The sequence below is a fragment of the Bombina bombina genome, chromosome 3, assembly GCF_027579735.1.
Source record: "Bombina bombina isolate aBomBom1 chromosome 3, aBomBom1.pri, whole genome shotgun sequence".
Classification (NCBI taxonomy): domain Eukaryota; kingdom Metazoa; phylum Chordata; class Amphibia; order Anura; family Bombinatoridae; genus Bombina; species Bombina bombina.
The window spans coordinates 1,000,338,147-1,000,357,739 of NC_069501.1; the positions used below are offsets into that span (position 1 = coordinate 1,000,338,147).

At 41.3% G+C, this 19,593-nt stretch overlaps 1 protein-coding gene across 1 annotated transcript in view; it reads left to right on the forward strand.

Moving 5' to 3' along the window:
* Nucleotides 1–567: 567 nt before the first annotated feature.
* LOC128654299 (retinol dehydrogenase 7-like) overlaps nucleotides 568–19,593 on the forward strand; it is a 29,072-nt gene continuing 10,046 nt past the window's right edge. Inside the window, exons 1-3 of the mRNA XM_053708160.1 lie at nucleotides 568–659; nucleotides 11,354–11,687; nucleotides 17,886–18,144. Of these exons, the coding sequence (XP_053564135.1) occupies nucleotides 11,375–11,687; nucleotides 17,886–18,144 (572 nt within the window). The 5' untranslated portion in view covers nucleotides 568–659; nucleotides 11,354–11,374. The remainder of the gene's footprint in view (nucleotides 660–11,353; nucleotides 11,688–17,885; nucleotides 18,145–19,593) is intronic.

Genomic DNA, 19,593 nt, shown 5'->3' on the forward strand with positions numbered 1-19,593 from the left:
TATTTTTTTCTTTTTAGTTAAAGGGACAGTCAATTCCAAAAAAACATTCATTTTTCAAATAGGGCATGTAATTTTAAACAACTTTCCAATTTTCTTTTATCAACCATTTTGCTTTGTTCTCTTGGTATTCTAGTTGAAAGCAAACCTAGGAAGGCTCATATGATAATTTCTAAGCCCTTGAAGGCCGCCTCTATTTTATTTACTTTTTGCAGCAGGGGAGAGCTAGCTCATGTAGGCCATATAGATAGCATTGTGATCACGCTTGTGGCTAGTGGCAGACACTGCACTAATTGGCTAAAATGCAAGTCAATAGATAATAACTAAAAGTCATGTGATTAGGGGCGGTCAGAAGATGCTTAGATACAAGTTAGTCACAGAAGTAAAAAGTGTATTAATATAACAGTGTTGGTTTAGCAAAACTGGGGAATGGGTAATAAAGGGATTATCTATATTTTTAAACAACAAACATTCTGGTGTTGACTGTCCCTTTAACTAAATGTATTTTCCCTCCGGCTATATGACTAAGCAGTGATCTCCTATATTAAAAAACCGGTCTACTCCTCAATATATAAATGAACAGCTGCTACCCGTATTTACCTGAGTGCACTGCTCTGGCACATTGTGAATACTACTCCACTACAGTGTCCATTCTTTAAACGGTAAGTTTTTATGCAGCTATATATGCTTAGGACCTACATGAGAACTACAAAAACAAAAATAGGATTAAAAAAACACAACTATCTATTAATTTATTTCCATTCACATTACATAACTCTTAGTTGTGAAATATTACATTATCTAGAAATATTAGTGTGTAGGACTATATCAGGATTAATCAGAATATCTACACAAGATCTTGTGAATGGTAAATAAGAAAGTATAAAATACCATTATTTTTGTTAGTGTTAATTAATTTGACAAAATGCATGCCGAAGAGACCAAGGGGCCGATTTTCCAACTGTCTGTACGACATGATCCGCTCAGTGGATCATGTCCGACAGACATCGCTGAATACTTTATATAACTTTTATATCAAGATGTTCCAATAAAAATAGTATTGACATTGTTTTTTTTATTAGTCCAACATATTTCATATGTCTGAAAGTAAACACGTGTTTTGGAGCTAAACCTCAGGAATTTGTGGGATTATTATAGATTAAACTATTTTGCAAAATATATTTTGGATGCTTTATTAGATATTTGTTTATTGAATACAATTGTGTAATTCTTATTCTAGTAAAAATTGTTTATTATGCTTTTATTTCATATTTTCACTTTTTTTTAGCTCATATTATATTATTTTTATTTTTTTACAGAAATATTCCATACTTCTACCTACATTTTAGACAAAACTAGTTTTCTTTTTTGTAGAAAATATGCTTTTAAGTGTTTCAAATTTAATGTGAAAATGATAGTAAAGAAGGGATTTATTTTTTTTTGGTCTATCCCTGTAGGAGAAAATATTCAGTGTTTGAGAAACTATTTGACTCATTTGACCTGGCTCCAAGGATAAATGTAGGAAACACCTTGATTAGTATGCAAAGCACAGCAATACAAAGTAATTTATATTTTATTATTCACAACTCATATTAGTATAATTATACATTGTCACGTCAGTGGTTTCTTTTTGGATATCTTTGATATTTTTCTGAGAAATATTTTTCTTGTAAAAAGAACGATTGCCTAGATTACGAGTTTTGCGCTAAACAGGGTACGAAACTAACGCCAAAAAAGTTGTGGAGTGTGGAATGAAAAATCTCTGGAACGCAACCCCATTGATGTCTATGGGGAAAAAAAAACACCCTAACATAAACCCCTAGTTTAAACACCCCTAATCCGTCGCCCCGACATTGCCGACACCTAAAAAAAGTTATTAACCCCTAACCTGCCGCTACCCGACATCGCCGACACAAATAAAATGATTAACCCCTAAACCGCTGCTCCCCAACATCGCTGCCACTAAATAGAATGATTAACCCCTAAACCACCGGCCTCCCATATCGCCGCTACTAAATAAACCTATTAACCCCTTAACCTCCGGCCCCCAGGTCGCCGCCACTAAATAAACATATTAAGCCTAAACCGCCAGCCCCCCACATCACAAAAACACTAAATTAAACTATTAACCCCTAAAGCTAACAGACTTCTAGCTTTAAATTAAAATTACAATATAACTATCTTAAAATAAATAAAAACTTACCTGTGAAATAAAAAAAATCCTAAATTTAAACTATAAATTTACCTAACATAATTATTCTAATAAAATTAAAAACTATCAATTAAAAAAAATCTAAATTACAAATTTAAACAAACCTAACACTACGAAAAAATTAAAAAAAATCTAAAATGACAAAAAATAATAATAAACACTAAATTACGAAAAATAAAAAACAATTTTGGCTGTTAAAATCAGCCAATAGGATTTCAGCAGCTCTCATCCTATTGGCTGTTTTGAACAGCCAATAGGATTTCAGAAGCTCTCATCCTATTGGCTGATTTGAATTTGAAGAATCAAATCGGCCAATAGGAATGCAAGGTACGCCATTTTGCAACGGCTACCTTGCCGTCAACTTCAGCGTACGGCGGTAACCGTATGTAGAGGACGCTCCGCGCAGGATGTCTTCTGAATGCCTTTTTTACGGGCAATGCCCATAAAAAATCCCCTTTTGGGGCAATGGGTAGATTTTTTAGAGTTAGGTTTTTTTATTTTGGGGGGTTGGTTGGGTGGTGGGTTTTACTGTTGGGGGGGACTTTGTATTTTTTTAAAGGTAAAAGAGCTGTTTAACTTAGGGCAATGCCCTACAAAAGGCCCTTTTAGGGGCTATTGGTAGTAGACATGTGCGTTTCGTATCGGACGAATTCGGACAAATTTTCGCCAATTCAGCGAAATTCCGAATCGGCACATCCCGAAAAATTCCGAAAAATTCTAAAAATGAATAAATATGTTTTCCGAATTTTCAGATCCATTATTCATATTCAGGATTTTTCATTGTTCCTTCATAAACCGCAGTTCCCCCGACACTAACTCTAAGTCTATATTAAAGGTATAACCGCTACACCACCATTCCCTGACATCGCTGAAACTAAACCTATTAACCCCTAAACCGCTGTCCCGAAACATCGCCGACCCTAACTAAACCTATTAACCCCTAAACCGCGTCCCAAAACATTGCCAACACTAAACCTACTAACCCCTAAAAGCTATTAACCCCTAAACCGCCGTTCACAAAAATTGCCAATACTAAGTAAACCTATTAACCCCTAAACTGCCGGCCCCCATATAGCAACAACCTAAATTAAACTATATTAACCCTTAAACGTAACACCCCTAACCCTAAACCTAACCCTAACTGTAAACTAACACCCCCTATCATTAACATAATTAAAATATAACTAAATTAAAGTTACAATTATTAACTAATAATACATATTTAAATCTAAATACAAAGTAACTTACCTGTGCAATAAAAGCCTACAACCACCCTTACCCATACCTAAAAAATAAGACACAGGAGACAGCATCTTGGTACAAAATTGGCCGCAGCACTTTTATTAAATAACCATAAAACCTTTAAAGGGACAGTCTAGGCCAAAATAAACTTTCATGATTCAAATAGAGCATGTAATTTTAAACAATTTTCCAATTTACTTTTATCTCCAATTTTGCTTTGTTCTCTTGGTATTCTTAGTTGAAATCTTAACCTAGGAGGTTCATATGCTAATTTCTTAGACCTTGAAGCCCACCTCTTTCAGATTGCACTTTAACAGTTTTTCAGTTCACCACTAGAGGGTGTTAGTTCACGTATTTCATATAGATAACACTGTGCTCGTGCACGAGAAGTTATCTGGGAGCAGGCACTGATTGGCTAGACTGCAAGTCTGTCAAAATAACTGAAAAAAGGGGCAGTTTGCAGAGGCTTAGATACAAGATAATCACAGAGGTTAAAAGTATATTATTATAACTGTATTAGTTATGCAAAACTGGGAAATGGGTAATAAAGGGATTATCTATCTTTTAAAACAATAAAAATTCTGGTGTAGACTGTCCCTTTAATTATTAATAAATACCACATTTAAACATAAACACAATGTTCTTAAATAACTTAGACCTTAAACACCATTTAAATACCATACTGGACCATACCCAGCGATGCTAGTTCCTTTATTATTTAGCAACATGGCCGTTACTCCATCTGGACTCAACTATATACTTGCTGAGTCTGTTACAAACCTCCCTTCCACTTTAATAGGGAACCCCTTTCCCCTATAAGAACCCAATTGCACACTCACCCCATGGAGAGGCAACTTGTTCAAACCCCCACTTCACTTGGCCATATTCCTTTCCTTGCTGTCTAAGAACTAGCACCCCCGCCACCGACTGGCCTGATTAAATCAGCCCAGTCCCGCCAACCCCAACAAGTCTCTCAGAGATACCTTAATGTCCAGTAAAAACAGCTGCTGGCCAAATTGACCAAAGGTGTACCCCGTCCTTCACATAAAACTCCCCAGAACCCACCTCCTCAAAATCAATGTGGTAAGCCACCGCACCCCCAAGTCTTCTAACAAAAGAACCTATCAGTTTATTAATTTTTCTCCGACTCCATTCCAACCTGTCATAGTCCCAAGCCGCCCTCCACACCAACCGTGGCACAATCTGAGACCAAACAATTTTCAAGGTCGGGTGAAGATCGATAAGTCTCCCTAAGTCCCTCTTTATCCCAAATCATTACCCCCCAAATGCACAATCAACACCCCCAGAGGAGGAAATTACCTACAGTAATCCACAAACAATGGCAACAAACTCACCGCAGACCCCGAACCCCCAACCATTTTACCTCCCACTGATCAATTGGGCACCCAACTGCAGGCCGTCCACTTTTTTCCTAGCCTCAGACCTGGCCCAGTAAATAAACCAAACGCTCTTCACACCTGGGAATAAAACAAAACACAAAGAAATTCCATTAACAAGAGCACTCCTCCCCTTGTACCCTCAATTCAGGTCACACATAAGACCTATATCATGTGGACCCCCATCTCCCAATATGTTTAACCACATCCTCCCGTAAACCTAGCATAGAGGCCTCAGTTGCCGCCCCTATACGGAAGGAATGGGACCCAAAATCAGACGGGGACAGCCCTAACAGACCTATAGCTCCTTTTAAAACTGCCCTAAACTGATATTGCAACAGGAAGGACCCATCTGAATGAATTAACAGCGGGCCCCCTTGCGCAGGCCGTAGGGCCGCATAGTGCAACAAGACTCTACAGGGACAAACCTCCCTGCCACTAGTAAATAAAACTATACTCTTCCCCTTCCCATACAGGTCAGTTTTACTGCGTCTCAATAAAATATCCACCCTGCGCTCACCCCACAACACATCTTCCACCCGCAAACCACCGGGCGCCCTCTTGCTCGGACTAACCAATTCAGAAATACGAAAGGCCTCAAAAAAAGCTAGGACTAAGGCCATGCGAAATAAAGAAATCTCGAATGTGGAAAAACAAATATTGGGCAGTATTCCCCAAATCCTCACCAATAATGCAAAGGTAATGGGCCTCCTACTATCAATGCTCCTACCCTTCTTCTTCAGACCCTTGAGGACTTGTCGAACCCAAAAAGCTTTGTTCACATCTCCGAGACCCAACAACCTAAACCTGAAAGCTAAGGCAGACAGTCTCCTGTCCATACTAGCAGATGACAAACCCAAGCCGCCCCAATGCCACAACCACTCTAAAAGGCAGCCGGTAACATCATCAATCCCTTCAGTAACCCCAGCCTGCCTCAACCAGTTCTCCCATTCCCACCATACTCTAACATAGGCAGACCAAGTACCTGGAGCCAATTAACTTTTCACCAATCCAGCCAGTCCTCCTACCCAAGCCTTCATAGCTGATCTGACACCTTCTCCCCACCGCGTACGCCTGGGGGCCAACTCCCGGAAACGATTCCACTAAAATCGAGATAAAGCATCTGCAATCAGATTACACTTACCAGGAATATGCCTGGCCCTAACCAAAACATTCATGTGCAGACACTTTAAAACTAACAATCTCAGCAAACGCAAAAAAGGGGGATAAGAAGCAGAGAGAGTGTTAACCGCAGCGACCACACCCATATTGTCCGTGTGAAACAGTATAGATTTGTTCACCAACTCCCCCTCCCAGACAAACAATGCCACGATGATGGGGAACAGCTCCAGGAACACCAGATTATGAATTAAATCCATCAAGACCCAGGCACACCAGTGCCCCTGAAAATAGGCCCCGAAACCGTGCCCCCCAGCAGCATCGGTTACCAAGTCCAATTCTAAGTGAGACACTCTGGACTCCAGGAACAAAGTCGTCCTGTTAAATTCCTTCAGGAACCGCAACCATATCAACAAATCATCTTTCAGCCCCCTTGTCACCTTCACAAAGTGATGAGGCTTACGAACCCCAGCCGTAGCCAGCGACATTCTCCTGGAAAACACCCTACCTATGGGAATGATTCTGCAAGCAAAATTCAACTTCCCTAGGAGGGACTGAATATCCCTCAATGTTACCTTGGACAAGCAGAGGAACTGCCGAATCATGCCCACTAAATCAGCAATCTTATCCTGAGGCAACCTACACTCCATCCTGCACGAATCAATAGTGATGCCCAAAAAATTGAGGACCATTACAGGGCCCTCAGATTTTTCCATGGCAATGGGTACCCCAAACTCCCTAGCCACCAAATAAAAACAGTCCCTCAGCATCCCAAAAACCTCCAATCCAGCTGGGCCCACAAAAAGAAAATCATCAAGGTAGTGTACTACTGATGAAAACCTCGACCGGAACCTCACCACCCACTCCAGGAAAGAGCAAAAGCACTCAAACAAGGAGCATGAGATGGAACACCCCATGGGTAGGCAAAGATCCACGTAATAGGCCCCATTAAAACAACAACCCAGTAGATAATTGGAAGGAGGATGAACCGGCAATAACCGAAAAGCCGCCTCGATATCGACCTTGGCCAACAACACCACAGGACCAGCCTCCTTGACGAGTTTGACAGCCAGATCAAATGATGTATACGATACCGAAGCCAGCTCCTTCAGAATGCTGTCATTCACGGAACTCCCTTTTGGGTGATGTATCAACCTTAACTTCCCCGGGTCCTTCTTAGGGACCCAGAGGTGAAATGCGCAAATGAAGAATTGGTGCAGCCCCAAAAGGACCTGCCATTCGCCCCAACAAGACCTCCTTATACAATTTCTCCTGCACCATTTCAGGCCACTCCCTAGCCGATTTCAAGTTACCCCTGAGTTGAATGACCCCCCCCCGTAGACGGGATTATAAAGCCATTTTCGAACCCTTGCCACAACAGCAACACCTTTTCCTTGCACCCCCGAAGCTTAGCGTACTGGACAAGCCAACGCGCCATCCCACTTACCCTCACCAGAGTTATTCCCTTTGTCAGGCAACTCCGGACCTCCTCCTGCTCTGTTCTTACGGAAACACTTTGAGTACGAATGGGAACCCCCACACCCCGAACACTCATGTTGAAATTTGCACAACGAGCCCCATTTACACACCTTCTCATTGAAGGAGAAGCAGAAACCTTTTTTGACAGGTGCCGACGGCCCTCCCTGAGGGGAACCTCCGGCTCCCCCGCGAAAAGGCTGAGATGATCGGAGTCATAACCATAAGCCCATATCCCGATCATCCCACTGCATCTCTGGATTGACGGACAAGCGTTGCTGAAACTGCTCGTCATACGCCCACCAAGCCATGCCCCCATATGTATGCTGCGCGGCAGCGACCTCATCCAAATAACAGAAGAGTGCCGCCCCTTGGTCAGGGAACTTGCCCGCCATGACACTGGCATAGATGACAAAAGCCTGGAACCAATTTGTAAAAGTTTTTGGTAACTTCCTATAGCGCTTCTTCCTCTCCTCCTCCTTCCTTCTTGGACGCATCCTTCTTGGAATCCTCAGGGATTTCAAAAGACTGGTCCAGCGGCAAGAGGGAAAACAACTCAATGAATTCCCTCTTCCAAATCTTTTCCATCAAGTCCGCCGTGAGATGCATGCACAATGGGCCAATGGAGCAAAGACAGGACCGCGACAAGGCGCTGTCTGCAATCATAAGCTCCGAGCTCCCTGACCCCTTCCCCGCAACTTTGACAGCTGCAAGGGAAGCCACCACATCAGACTGGACCTGGGTGGCAACCCCCGCTGTGGTCCCAGGCCCCACCAATGCCGACCCCCCTGTGACGGTGCTTAATTCGGAGGCTGCAGGGGGGATCCAAGAACTGGAACCCCCCGAAACCTGCGACCTGGACCCCTCCAGCCTGGCCAACAGATCCCTCAACCCCGCTACCACAGTAACTGCAACAGAATCAACACATACATTCACCCCCGTATCCACCCGACCCACCATATCAGCCCCAGCCGTACCTTCTCTTGCCTCCTCGGTCCTCTGGGGCTGACTCATGTGGGATGCAGCCATATCAACCTTCTGGCTCAGGAACCCGGTGACTCCGGGTTCCGTAGCAGCCATCTGCTGCTCTCCTCCGGTAGCCTGCAAAACATACACATGTGACAAGCCCCCCCGCTGGTGCCCACATCCTAATGCCCCTCTGGGCCGTGGAAAGGCCCAAAGCACTGTCCGAAACTCCCCCCTTACCCCTCTTTGGAGCCGTAGCCTCGGCACCAAACTGACCCATGTCACCATACCTCCTGCGCTGCCTGCCCCTACTGGGGAATCCACCTAGCCGGCCGTCTCACAGCACCAGTAGTCCCCTTATGCACATAGTAATTACCCCTCCCACTTTTTCCCTCTGGCCTGGGCCGAAGCCCCTGGCTGTACTCACCGGCGCCCTCCTGTCCGGTACCTCAGCACGTCCTCCAAATCCAGCCTGATGGTCTCTGTCCATGAATCTTGCAGGCCATAAGTATCCCCACTCAGGCCGTCCTCTCTCACAGCAAGCGGGCCGGAAGAAATCCCTGGCCGTGACCCTACATCCCCCCAATCTGCAAAAGAAGCATTGTTAGACCCATCAACAGCTTCCCTGACAGTGACAGCCCCACACAGCCCCCCCCACGCCCCCTTACTACAGAGGGGCCCCTTTGCGACTCTGAAGACCACCCATTGGAGGAGTGGGAGGGACCATATCCTCCTCCGAGGAATCCAAACAAAGGGTGAGATCCTCAAAGTCATCCCAGGCCCCCGTTTCCCCCTGGGCCTCAGGGCTATCTACAACCCACCTCCCCAACCACATACACCCTGTGAGGGACCCCTGTATCCCCACTAGGCCTGGCAACCTTGGCCGTTTTCTCCACCACCCTTACTTGGGCTTCCACATGTGGCACCCCTTCCCCAAGGCCGTTATCCCCGGCCGCCTGCAAGCCCACTGCCCCTTGTGAGCTCACCCCCCCCCCTTGGAGCACTCCCCCTCAACTTGATCAATATCCTCTAACACCTCAGGCCCCCCTGGGCCGTGACGCCTGCTGTGATGACTGCCTCCACCTCTAGGCCCCCAAGGGCCGTGCGCCCCTGTCTTACCCGGCACCAGAGTCTCACTGGCTTGGCTGGGGCGGGGCTCCAGGTCCGGAGCGATGACGTCATCCGACTCCACTACGTAGGGCTGCTGTCGAGCTGCTTGGGCCTGCTGATCCACGGAACCGAGAGCTGCCGTCTTCTTCACCACCTTCCTGGCACCCGGACTAGGACTGCTTCTCCTGCGGCCACCGAAACTCCTCCCGACATCCGGACTGAGCCTAGCTGGAGGCCTGGAGCGGCGGACTGACCGGGACCTCGCTGCCACCTGTTCTTCACCTCCACCGATGTCAGGAACCAGCAGGGACCGGAGCCTTTCTTCCAATCAGGTAGGTCCCTGTCTCCGTAGCATCCCTCAGTTGAGCCAGCAAAGCGTCAAGCTGAGCCATACCCAAGACTGAGCAGGAAGAAGCACAAAGGAGCAAGTGGGATAGCTGTTGTCACCACAGTGTTTATTCACAAGTGACTTCCTGCCTCTTCCCGCTCAGCCCCTTAAGTATGGCTCATCCTGAACCAACCCCTTCCCTTTCTACCCCACCAACCAAAAGAGGCCTCTTCCTCCCTCAGTCAAAGCCCCTTCCCGTTCACTGTGTCACTCCCAGGGGCTTCTTTCTTTAAAAAATAAATAATATGAATAATTAAATGATGTGTGTGTAAATATTTTGCTGTCACTTCTGCTTGCCACAATAAACTCATTATTTATAAAATGTGGATGGGTCAAAAAATAATATAGTATATATCAGGACAACTTCTTTGTGTTTACATCCCTTACAATTATGACAAAAGAAAATGCTGATAAATAAAAAAAAATAAAAGAGAAGAAATTCTCTTTACTTTATCTTAAAGGGACAGTTTACTCAAAAAATGTCTCCTCTTTCATTTGTTCCCAATGATGCACTTTACCTGCTTAATTTGTTCCCAATTATTCTCTTTACCTGCTGGAGTGTATTAAATTGTTTACAAGTATTTCCTTTAACCTTATATTGACATTTGAAATAGTTGATTTAGCCTGTGGTATCCCCACCTATTCTGAAAGTATCTGGCCTTAGTTACAAGCTATAGATAAACTGTGTAAACACACCCAGCAGAAGACATTTCACTCCCAGTGGGGTATAGAAGAGATAATGTAATAAAATGTTAATTTTCCATTGTTCTCTCCAAGTATTGGTCTTTGGTTTATGGACAGATATAAGATAAAGAAGCATGCATATATACACAATGTGATAAAGTAATGAGATCTTATTATACCTACAAGCCCAACCCATTTTATTAGGTTGTGGCTTCAAGACACAAAATCAGCTAATTCATATACACAAATAAACCTTAAAAAGCAAATTCTCATATACTGTATGTTATACTCTACAGCTGGTGATAAAAAGTTATTGGAAACACATTAAGGGAAAACAATTTTACAGTATACTGTCCCTTTAAGTAAAGAGGATTATTTTATGCCTGGAGTTCAAGTCTTTTTAATGATAGGTAGAAGTTAAATTATCCCTATAGTATGTCAATAAAATGTAAGAGTGAGCTTACTCTAACTCATTTTTCTTTCTTTCTTTTATTGAATCTATACACAAATGATATAGCAGAGGTTGTACCATATTCTCTCTATTAACCTAGTCACAGTATTTAAAATATACAAAAGAAAGTACTGAACAATGAACAGTCTTTGATATACAAATGGATATTAGTGCTCAGCTGATCTGCTACATTCTTACACTGAGGCAGATGAGATGTATACTGTAGGTTTTCAGATAAGGACAATTAGGATATTCTAATTCATGTAATAGTGTTTTTTTACACAAACATTCAGTATATTATCCCATTACAGAAAAAAACAGTTACCTCAGACATGTGGCTCTGTCTTCTGGTGCTCTCATTGCTGGCCCTGGTGTACAGATGGTACAGACAAAGTCAGATACTAGAGAATCTCTCAGATAAATATGTGCTGATCACAGGATGTGACTCTGGCTTTGGGAACTTAGCAGCAAAACAGCTGGATCTCCGTGGTCTGAAGGTGCTGGCTGCTTGTCTGACCGAGAAAGGTGCTGAGGAGCTGAAGAAGGAGACGTCCAGCAGATTGCAGACAGTGATTCTGGATATTAATGACAGTCAGAGCGTGAAGTCCACTGCAGAATGGGCCTCTAGTGTTGTTGGAAATGCAGGTGAGATCAGCTATGTGTATCAGTAACGATTTGTGATCATTGTTTGACACACAAAAAGCTATAGTGATGCACCATACTTCAGATAATAACAATAAACAAATATATATTTGTTCAAAACGGTGGCCTTTATCAATTCTGAAAATATTGTCAGATTTTCCTGCTCACATATATCACTCAACAACACTTACCAACCCTCATAAGGAAACCTATTATGTACATTTTAACCCCTTCGCTACTGGGAACTTGCCCAAAATACCGGCACATTTTTTGTAATTTTGATATCACTCCATTTAAATAGAAATAGAGCCTTGGTTTTTTTTTACCTGTTAAAACTACATATTTTTTTTAAATAGACAACACAGGGTATTGATCTAGGGACATTTTGGTATATTTCAAGCCACCATTTCACTGCCAAATGCGATCATATGAAAATAATCGTTAATTTTTTCACAAACTTTCTCACTGAAATTATTTACATGCCGCTTGTACAATCATGACACAAATTATTGTAAAAGCTTCTCTGGGATCCCCTTTGTTCAGAAATAGCAGAAATACATAGCTTTGCTATTGTTTTTTGATAAATAGAATGCAGCTAATTGCAGCTGCGCACCACTTCTATTATTCCCGGCAGTGAAGGGGTTAATCAAGTAGCTTGTAAAGTTAATTTTAGTTGTAGTGTAGAGATTACCCTCCCACCTGGCACATCCCAACCCCTGATCCCTCCCAAATAGCTCCCTCACCCCGAACTGGTCACCACCATCTTAGGTACTAGCAGACAGTCTGCCAGTATGCATTTTTGTTTGCTTTTATTTAATATTATTATTATTTTTTTAATATATTTTTCTGCAGTGTAATGATCCTCAATCCTCCCACCTCCCTGATCCCCCCCAAATAGCTCTCTAACCCGCCTTCCCACTAATTGCGACCATCTTTAGTACTGGCAGCTGTTTGCCAGTACCCATAAATACATATATATTATTTTAATTTTTTTCTATAGTGTAGTGGTCCCCCCACTTACCCCCCTCCTGCGATCATTAGCTAGGGACCTCCCACCCCCTTTTTTTCTGTAGTGTAGCTACCCATCCATCCCTCTCTCTCCTTTTATATATTGATTAAAAATTATTTTTATTATTTTCAGGTATTTGACTGGAAAGGGCTCCAATGTGTCTATCTATATATCTGTATACATGTATATACACGTTGGATTATAAAATAATAAACAGTTTGAAAGAGCTGAGTCATATGTGAATATATTGATGCCTACAGATACAAGCTCTGAAGAGGACAAGAGAGTGCAGTCCCGTCCCATATATATATATAAACAACACTGTATACAGCAAATATAAACTAGAAATACACACTGTGTAGAAAAAAACACTTTATTTTACTGACAGACCATGTCTTAGAACATTTAAAAAGATATAACATTTACCTATTCACAAAGCAATAGTATTAAATGTTGCTATTGTATACAGTCCTAACACATAGGTTAAAAAACTATTTACACAATGGAGGGCAAATTAAAGTTTTTGAGATGAAATGGAGCACTATTGTCCCCACTTTCATACAATATACAAATTTACAACATACAAATATGCAATATTAAATCACAAGTATAAAAACCTTTTAAAAAACTAAAAATCATATAGTACTCTGATAAATGAAGAGCGAGAGAAACTGCAAACACTTGCCTGGCCAGACTCTGTGTATACGTTACCACTACTAGTTTCAGGGACACGCCCCTTCCTCAGGTGTTCTTGCTTCTAAGAACAGCTGCAGTTCAGCCCTTGATCAATGGATTAAATATCTAGTATATACTAGTGGCATAAAAAATAAAAATACATTTTTTAGTTGATTGCAACTAAGTAACTAAAATATACATTTCTCAGTGTGTGGCGCTCTCCTTTTTTTACAACTATATATATATATATATATATATATATATATAGTGTACAAAAATTAAGGAAGATTAGGTGGTTTAAAATAAAATCACCTACTAAAGACTGGGAATTCAGCACTCTTTTGAAAAAAAGAAAAAGCAACACATCTTGGATTTGAAACAAAGTAACGTTTATTCTCACACCGTGTAGAACTCGGGCTCGTTAGATTGACACCATCCAGAATACACTGGATAAAATGAATATCGTTGTTTTAGATACTAAAATATTTTAAGTACAAATGCATAGCCAACTCAAAGCATTTTTACATATGTTTGGAAAAAATGTTACTAGGACCGGTCCATGTGAAGTGACAAGCAGTTTACAAAGATTAATTACTTCCTAAAGTACACAAAGTTGTGGTAAATCAACAGGCATGCTACAACTGAATAGGCACATAACGTGAACCTCAAATTGAGTTCTCAGCCTATTAAGGTTTTAGTGAAACTGATGTCAATGAATGAGGCTCACTTATAAATGTGCAAAATCACTTGTCACTTCCTAGACAACAGCACATAATAACTAAAGAAAATTGTATATAAGTTATATTACTGAGCGTAGCATAAACATTTAGGAAAATATCATACGAAAAAGAACATATTCACTGTTACACTGTTAAGTAAATAGCATAGGCGGTTTGTAAAATGGGGTAATACGCTTAGGGCCCAGCAGAGCTTCGATGGGAGTTCGATGTATTAACAGTCTATTGCGGACTGATAAAATAGTAATGCATCTTCCAACCATTATTTACTTCTAATAAAGTTGTTAATACAGTTATAGAAGTGCGTCCTATTCAAAGTAAATAAAGCCACCAAACAAGGTTTCAAACAGTCTGCCACAGGTATTAGTAGAAGTCCAGATGATATGCAACAAAGCACTTAAAGCATGTATGTTAATGCTGCAGCAGGACAAAGATTGAAGCCAATAAAGACAAAGATGCAGGAGGATATCCTTATCTGCTACCATACCCCTCTGTCAACTGCACCTGTCTTGTGTAGAAAGCAGCATGAAAGGCAGCAGTCACGGATAGCAGTAATGGTGCGTATTAGAAAGTACTTTAGGAAGTAATTAATATTTGTAAACTGCTTGTCACTTCACATGGACCGGTCCTAGTAACATTTTTTTCAAGCATATGTAAAAATGCTTTGAGTTGGCTATGCATTTGTACTTAAAATATTTTAGTTTCTAAAACAACGATATTTACTTTATCCAGTGTATTCTGGATGGTGTCAATCTAATGAGCCCGAGCTCGACACGGTGTGAGAATAAACTTAACTTTGTTTAAAATCCAAGATGTGTTGCTTTTTTTTTTTTTTTTCAAAAGAGTGCTGAATTCCCAGTCTTTAATAGGTGATTTTATTTTAAACCACCTAATCTTCCTTATTTTTTGTACTATAATTATTCAATGGGTCTGCACCATATTTAATCGATGTTTACACTTCATACTCGTATTTACGAGTAGGTATTTAATTTTGAATACCGAGTAAATTAATGCAACACTATTTATGAACTAGCAGGTTTTCCATCCACATTTTTCTCAAAACTTATATATATATATATATATACACTGTGTGTATACATTACCTCTCCTGATATCGGGTTCTGGATCCACCCAGAGGGACAGTTTTTAGGGACAGTTTAGTTTTAGGAATAGGGATTTTTTTGCAGTTATGATTTTATTTATGTTTAATAAAAATGTTATTTTATGATTTCTTGTATTGTAGATGTGACATTTTATAAAAAAAAAAAAAAAATGTCTGGGGTTGCCATGTTCCCTGTTCACAGAGGGATTTCCTGGTATTTTTGGGCTGGATTGACCTTGTTAGTTGGGATCAGACTGATATACTTCAGGAAAGTTCTCTCTGTGAAAAACATTATTGGGCTAAAAGAGGCTTCTCCCATGGGGTTAAATCACCATAGAAAAAGATAACAATTTTATTGAGCTGTCGTTCATAAAAGACCGATTCTCTTTCTGTCTGTATTTTTAATTTGTCCCTGGGGGAGTCTCCTTAAGGGTGATGGGGGAAACCAGACATTGACACCTTGCCCAATTTGCATAGAGAAATATGGCTGCACCTCACTGACGAGGCCCAATGAACTTCAAAACTATTGTCTGGGGGTTGCCATATTTCTTGTTCAGAGAAGGATTTCATAGTATGTTTAATCTGGATTGACCTTGTTAGGCGGGATCAGACTGGTATACTTTAGGAAAGTTCTTCTCTGTGAAAAGCATTATTTGGCTAAAAAAAGACTGCCGCTAGGGGTAAAATTGCCATAGAACAAGCTAACGGGTTATTGAGCTGTTATTCATTCCTGAGAGTGGTTCTCTTTCTATATATATATATATATATATATATATATATATATATATATATATATATATATATATATATATATATATATATATATATATATTTATATATATATATATATATATATATATATATATATATTCCAAGGATAATCACACTCTCTGGATGAAAGTGGCCCCTTCTTGCTAATAGCAGCCTAGAAACTAGGGCTGGGCGATATGGAGAAAAAAAAATTGCAATTGCAATTTTCACGTCAACACCACCTGTAACCCTCATAAGCCCCCCTCTGTAACCTACATAAGCCCATCAGCTCCGACTGTAACGCCGCACCCACTGTAACCCCCATAAGCACCCCTCTGTAACCTACATAGATGCAATCACCTTCCACTGTAACCCCCCAATAAGCACCCCCTTTAACATTATAAGCACCGCCTGTAACCACATAAGTCCCAGCGCACCCCTCTCCCTGTAACCCGCATCAGCCACAGTGCACCTACCTCCCTGTAATCCACAGCGCTCCCAGGTAAGTCGGCCCCCCTCCCTGTAATCCGCATCAGCCACAGTGCACACCAGTTAGTCACTCCCCTCCCTGTTACCCGCATCAGCCACAGCGCATCCCCCTTCCTGTAACCCGCATAAGCAACAGCACTCTTCAGTAAGTAGGCCCCCCTCCCTGTAACCCCCATCAGCCACAGCGCACCCCCCTCCCTGTAACCCACATCAGCCACAGCACTCCCCAGTATGTCTGCTCAATGTCGCAAGGTGGGCACGGCAAGTCAGCGTCCGTCCTGTACATCATAGGTGACGTCAAATGGGGTGAGGCTAAAAATTGCATACTCTCGCGGTTTTAAAACTGCGGCAATTAATCGCACTTTGAAATCGCATCCGCGATTAATCGTGCAGCCCTACTAGAAACTTTCAAGGAAAGTTGCACCTGCTCACCAAAAATATGCCCAAGCACCCTGGGAAAGTGGCCCCTGCCCACCATTAGGCATCTCAGACACCCCAGAAAAGTGGCCGCTGTTCACCAATATGTGCCGAGGCTCACTGGAAAAGTGGTCCTTTTTCACCAATAGGTGCCTAGACACCCAGAGAAAATTGCCCCTGTTCTCATAATAGGGGTAAATGCAGCCTGAGAAAGTGGCCCCTGCTTGTTAATAGACTCCCAGGCATTCCAGAAAAATAGCCCCTGCTCACTAAACCACACCAATGCATCTATAGAAAGTGGCCCTTTCTTGCCAATAGGCTTTCAGGTTCCCCGGAAAAGTATCCCCTGCTCTCAAATAGGCATTCCAGGAAAGTGGTCCCTGCTTGTCAATACATGCCCAAACACCCTGGTATAGTAGTCCCTGCTCACTTTTAGGCACCCAGGATACCCAGGGAAAGTGGTCCCTGCTAACCAATAGATACACAGGATCACTGGCAAAGGGGCCCCTGTTTATCAATAGGTGCCCAGACACCCTGGGAAAGTAGCCCCTGTTCACTTATGTGTCCAGACACCCTAGGAAAGTGGCTCCCAGGCACCTAAGAAAGTGGCGCCTGCTCACCAAAAACAACCAAGCTACACCGAAGCCTATTTGTGAGCCGGCCCTCTCCTTTTTGGAGAACACTGGCTACTTTCCCAGGGTTCCTGTGTGCCAACTGGTAAGCGGGGGCTACATTCTCAGAGTGTCTGTGTGCCTATTGGTGAGCAGGGGACAATTTCCTGGGGTGCCTGTGAGGCTATTGGCTTGCAGGGGCCACTTTCCTGGGGTACATTGGGGCCTATTGATGAGCAGGGACTGCTATCCCATGGTGTGTTTCCTGGTGTATCTGGGCACCCACTGGCAAACAGGGAACACATTCCAGGTATATATACATATATCCCAGAATTCTCCAATCGCATATGAAAGAAAATGTTTATTTTTTTCATCACAGGGCCATCCAACATTGTTCATCTTTCTTTGCAGGTCTGTGGGGCTTAGTAAATAATGCTGGTATTGCTATTTCAATGGCACCTAATGAATGGCAAAAAAAAGAGGATTTTGCTAAACTGCTAAATGTGAACTTGCTGGGGATGGTCGACATCACACTTAATCTGCTGCCACTCATCAGAAAAGCCTGTGGGCGCATTGTTAATGTTTCTAGTTCTATAGGAAGACTGTCTTTAACTGGTGGAGGATACTCTGTCTCTAAGTATGGAGTTGAGGCTTTCTCAGATAGTTTACGGTAAGTAATTTGTGGACAGATGTCTCTAACGGTATTGTGTAGAATAAGAAATTCACATGAATAATCTTTGTAAACATTAAGAGATTGCAATCTAATGAAGCACATATAATACTAATTAAATTGTAATCTGTTTATTAAATGTTCATAAATACATATAATGATTTGTAGAATTTTATAGGTTACTTTTACAGGTTTCCAAGTGATATGAAAGTCAAAAGTAATTTCAAAACATAATGCAATGAAATTTATCTTAATAAAAATCTAATATGATACTGTACATATCCTAATGCCATGCACCAGCTTGATTGACAGTTAAGCTAGTACATGCAGTGATGTCTCCAATAGCCATATGTGGGGGGAGGCACAGGTAGAGAAAACAGTAATAATTAATAAAATAATGAATGCCCCCTGCTTCCCCCCATAGAGATGCCTATGACAGATGGTACTTACCTACTATTCTTAACCCTTTAAAGCTCTGAGATTGGCATAGGGTATTTGCACATAGTGCCACACTCAGTATTAAAAAAGGCTAAAGCAGCCTGCCTAATATTTTTCTATCTAAAATAGTTATCCATTAAAACACAAAATAAAGTGCCTAATAATTAAGAGAATATTAAGGCCTTGATTAGATTATGATTAGTAGTAGTGTTATTTATATTGAGGGTATGTCATCAATATCAGGGAACCGCGTTAAAAGTGTGCAATTTGGTATTACAAGTCCATATTAAAACAGAATTACCACAGAATGTTTAGCGCGGATTACATCTCTTTTGCGCACCCTATACTTTCAATGGGTAGTGCAGCCATGCTAAGCATCTGTCATATTATAAGCGGCGAGTTGTGTGTTACGCTTCAGCACAACACATAACAGTGCTATGAAAGGCACGGTGACTTAAGTAAAGTGCTAGGTCTAGAATAAAAGTATAACAGACAGAACACATGAAAAACATTAAAGGAATAGTAGAGACAAAATTAAAATTTCATGATTCGGATAGAGCATGCAATTTTAAACAAAGTAGTTTACAAATGCATGCTCTATCCGAATCATAAAATTTTAATTTTGTCTTAACTGTCCCTTAAAAATAAAGTATTACACTTTTATTTTTATTTATATATATATATATATATATATATATATATATATATATATATATATATATATATATATATATATATATATACAGCAAGCAGAAGACAGCACGGATAGACAGCTCGGATAGAGCAAACAATGTAGTTTATTCAGTGACGTTTCGGGGAATGCTCCCCTTCATCAGTCCAGTGAGTGCTGTCGTCTTCTTGCTGTATCTAATCCATATTCAGCACCCTGGCATTTATGACTGTTTGTGAGAGTGCTCCTTACTCGTTTTCTATATGTATATATACATACATACACAGTAAATTTAGTTATAGGTTTATTATTATTGAAATCATTTTATAACAAAGTGTTTT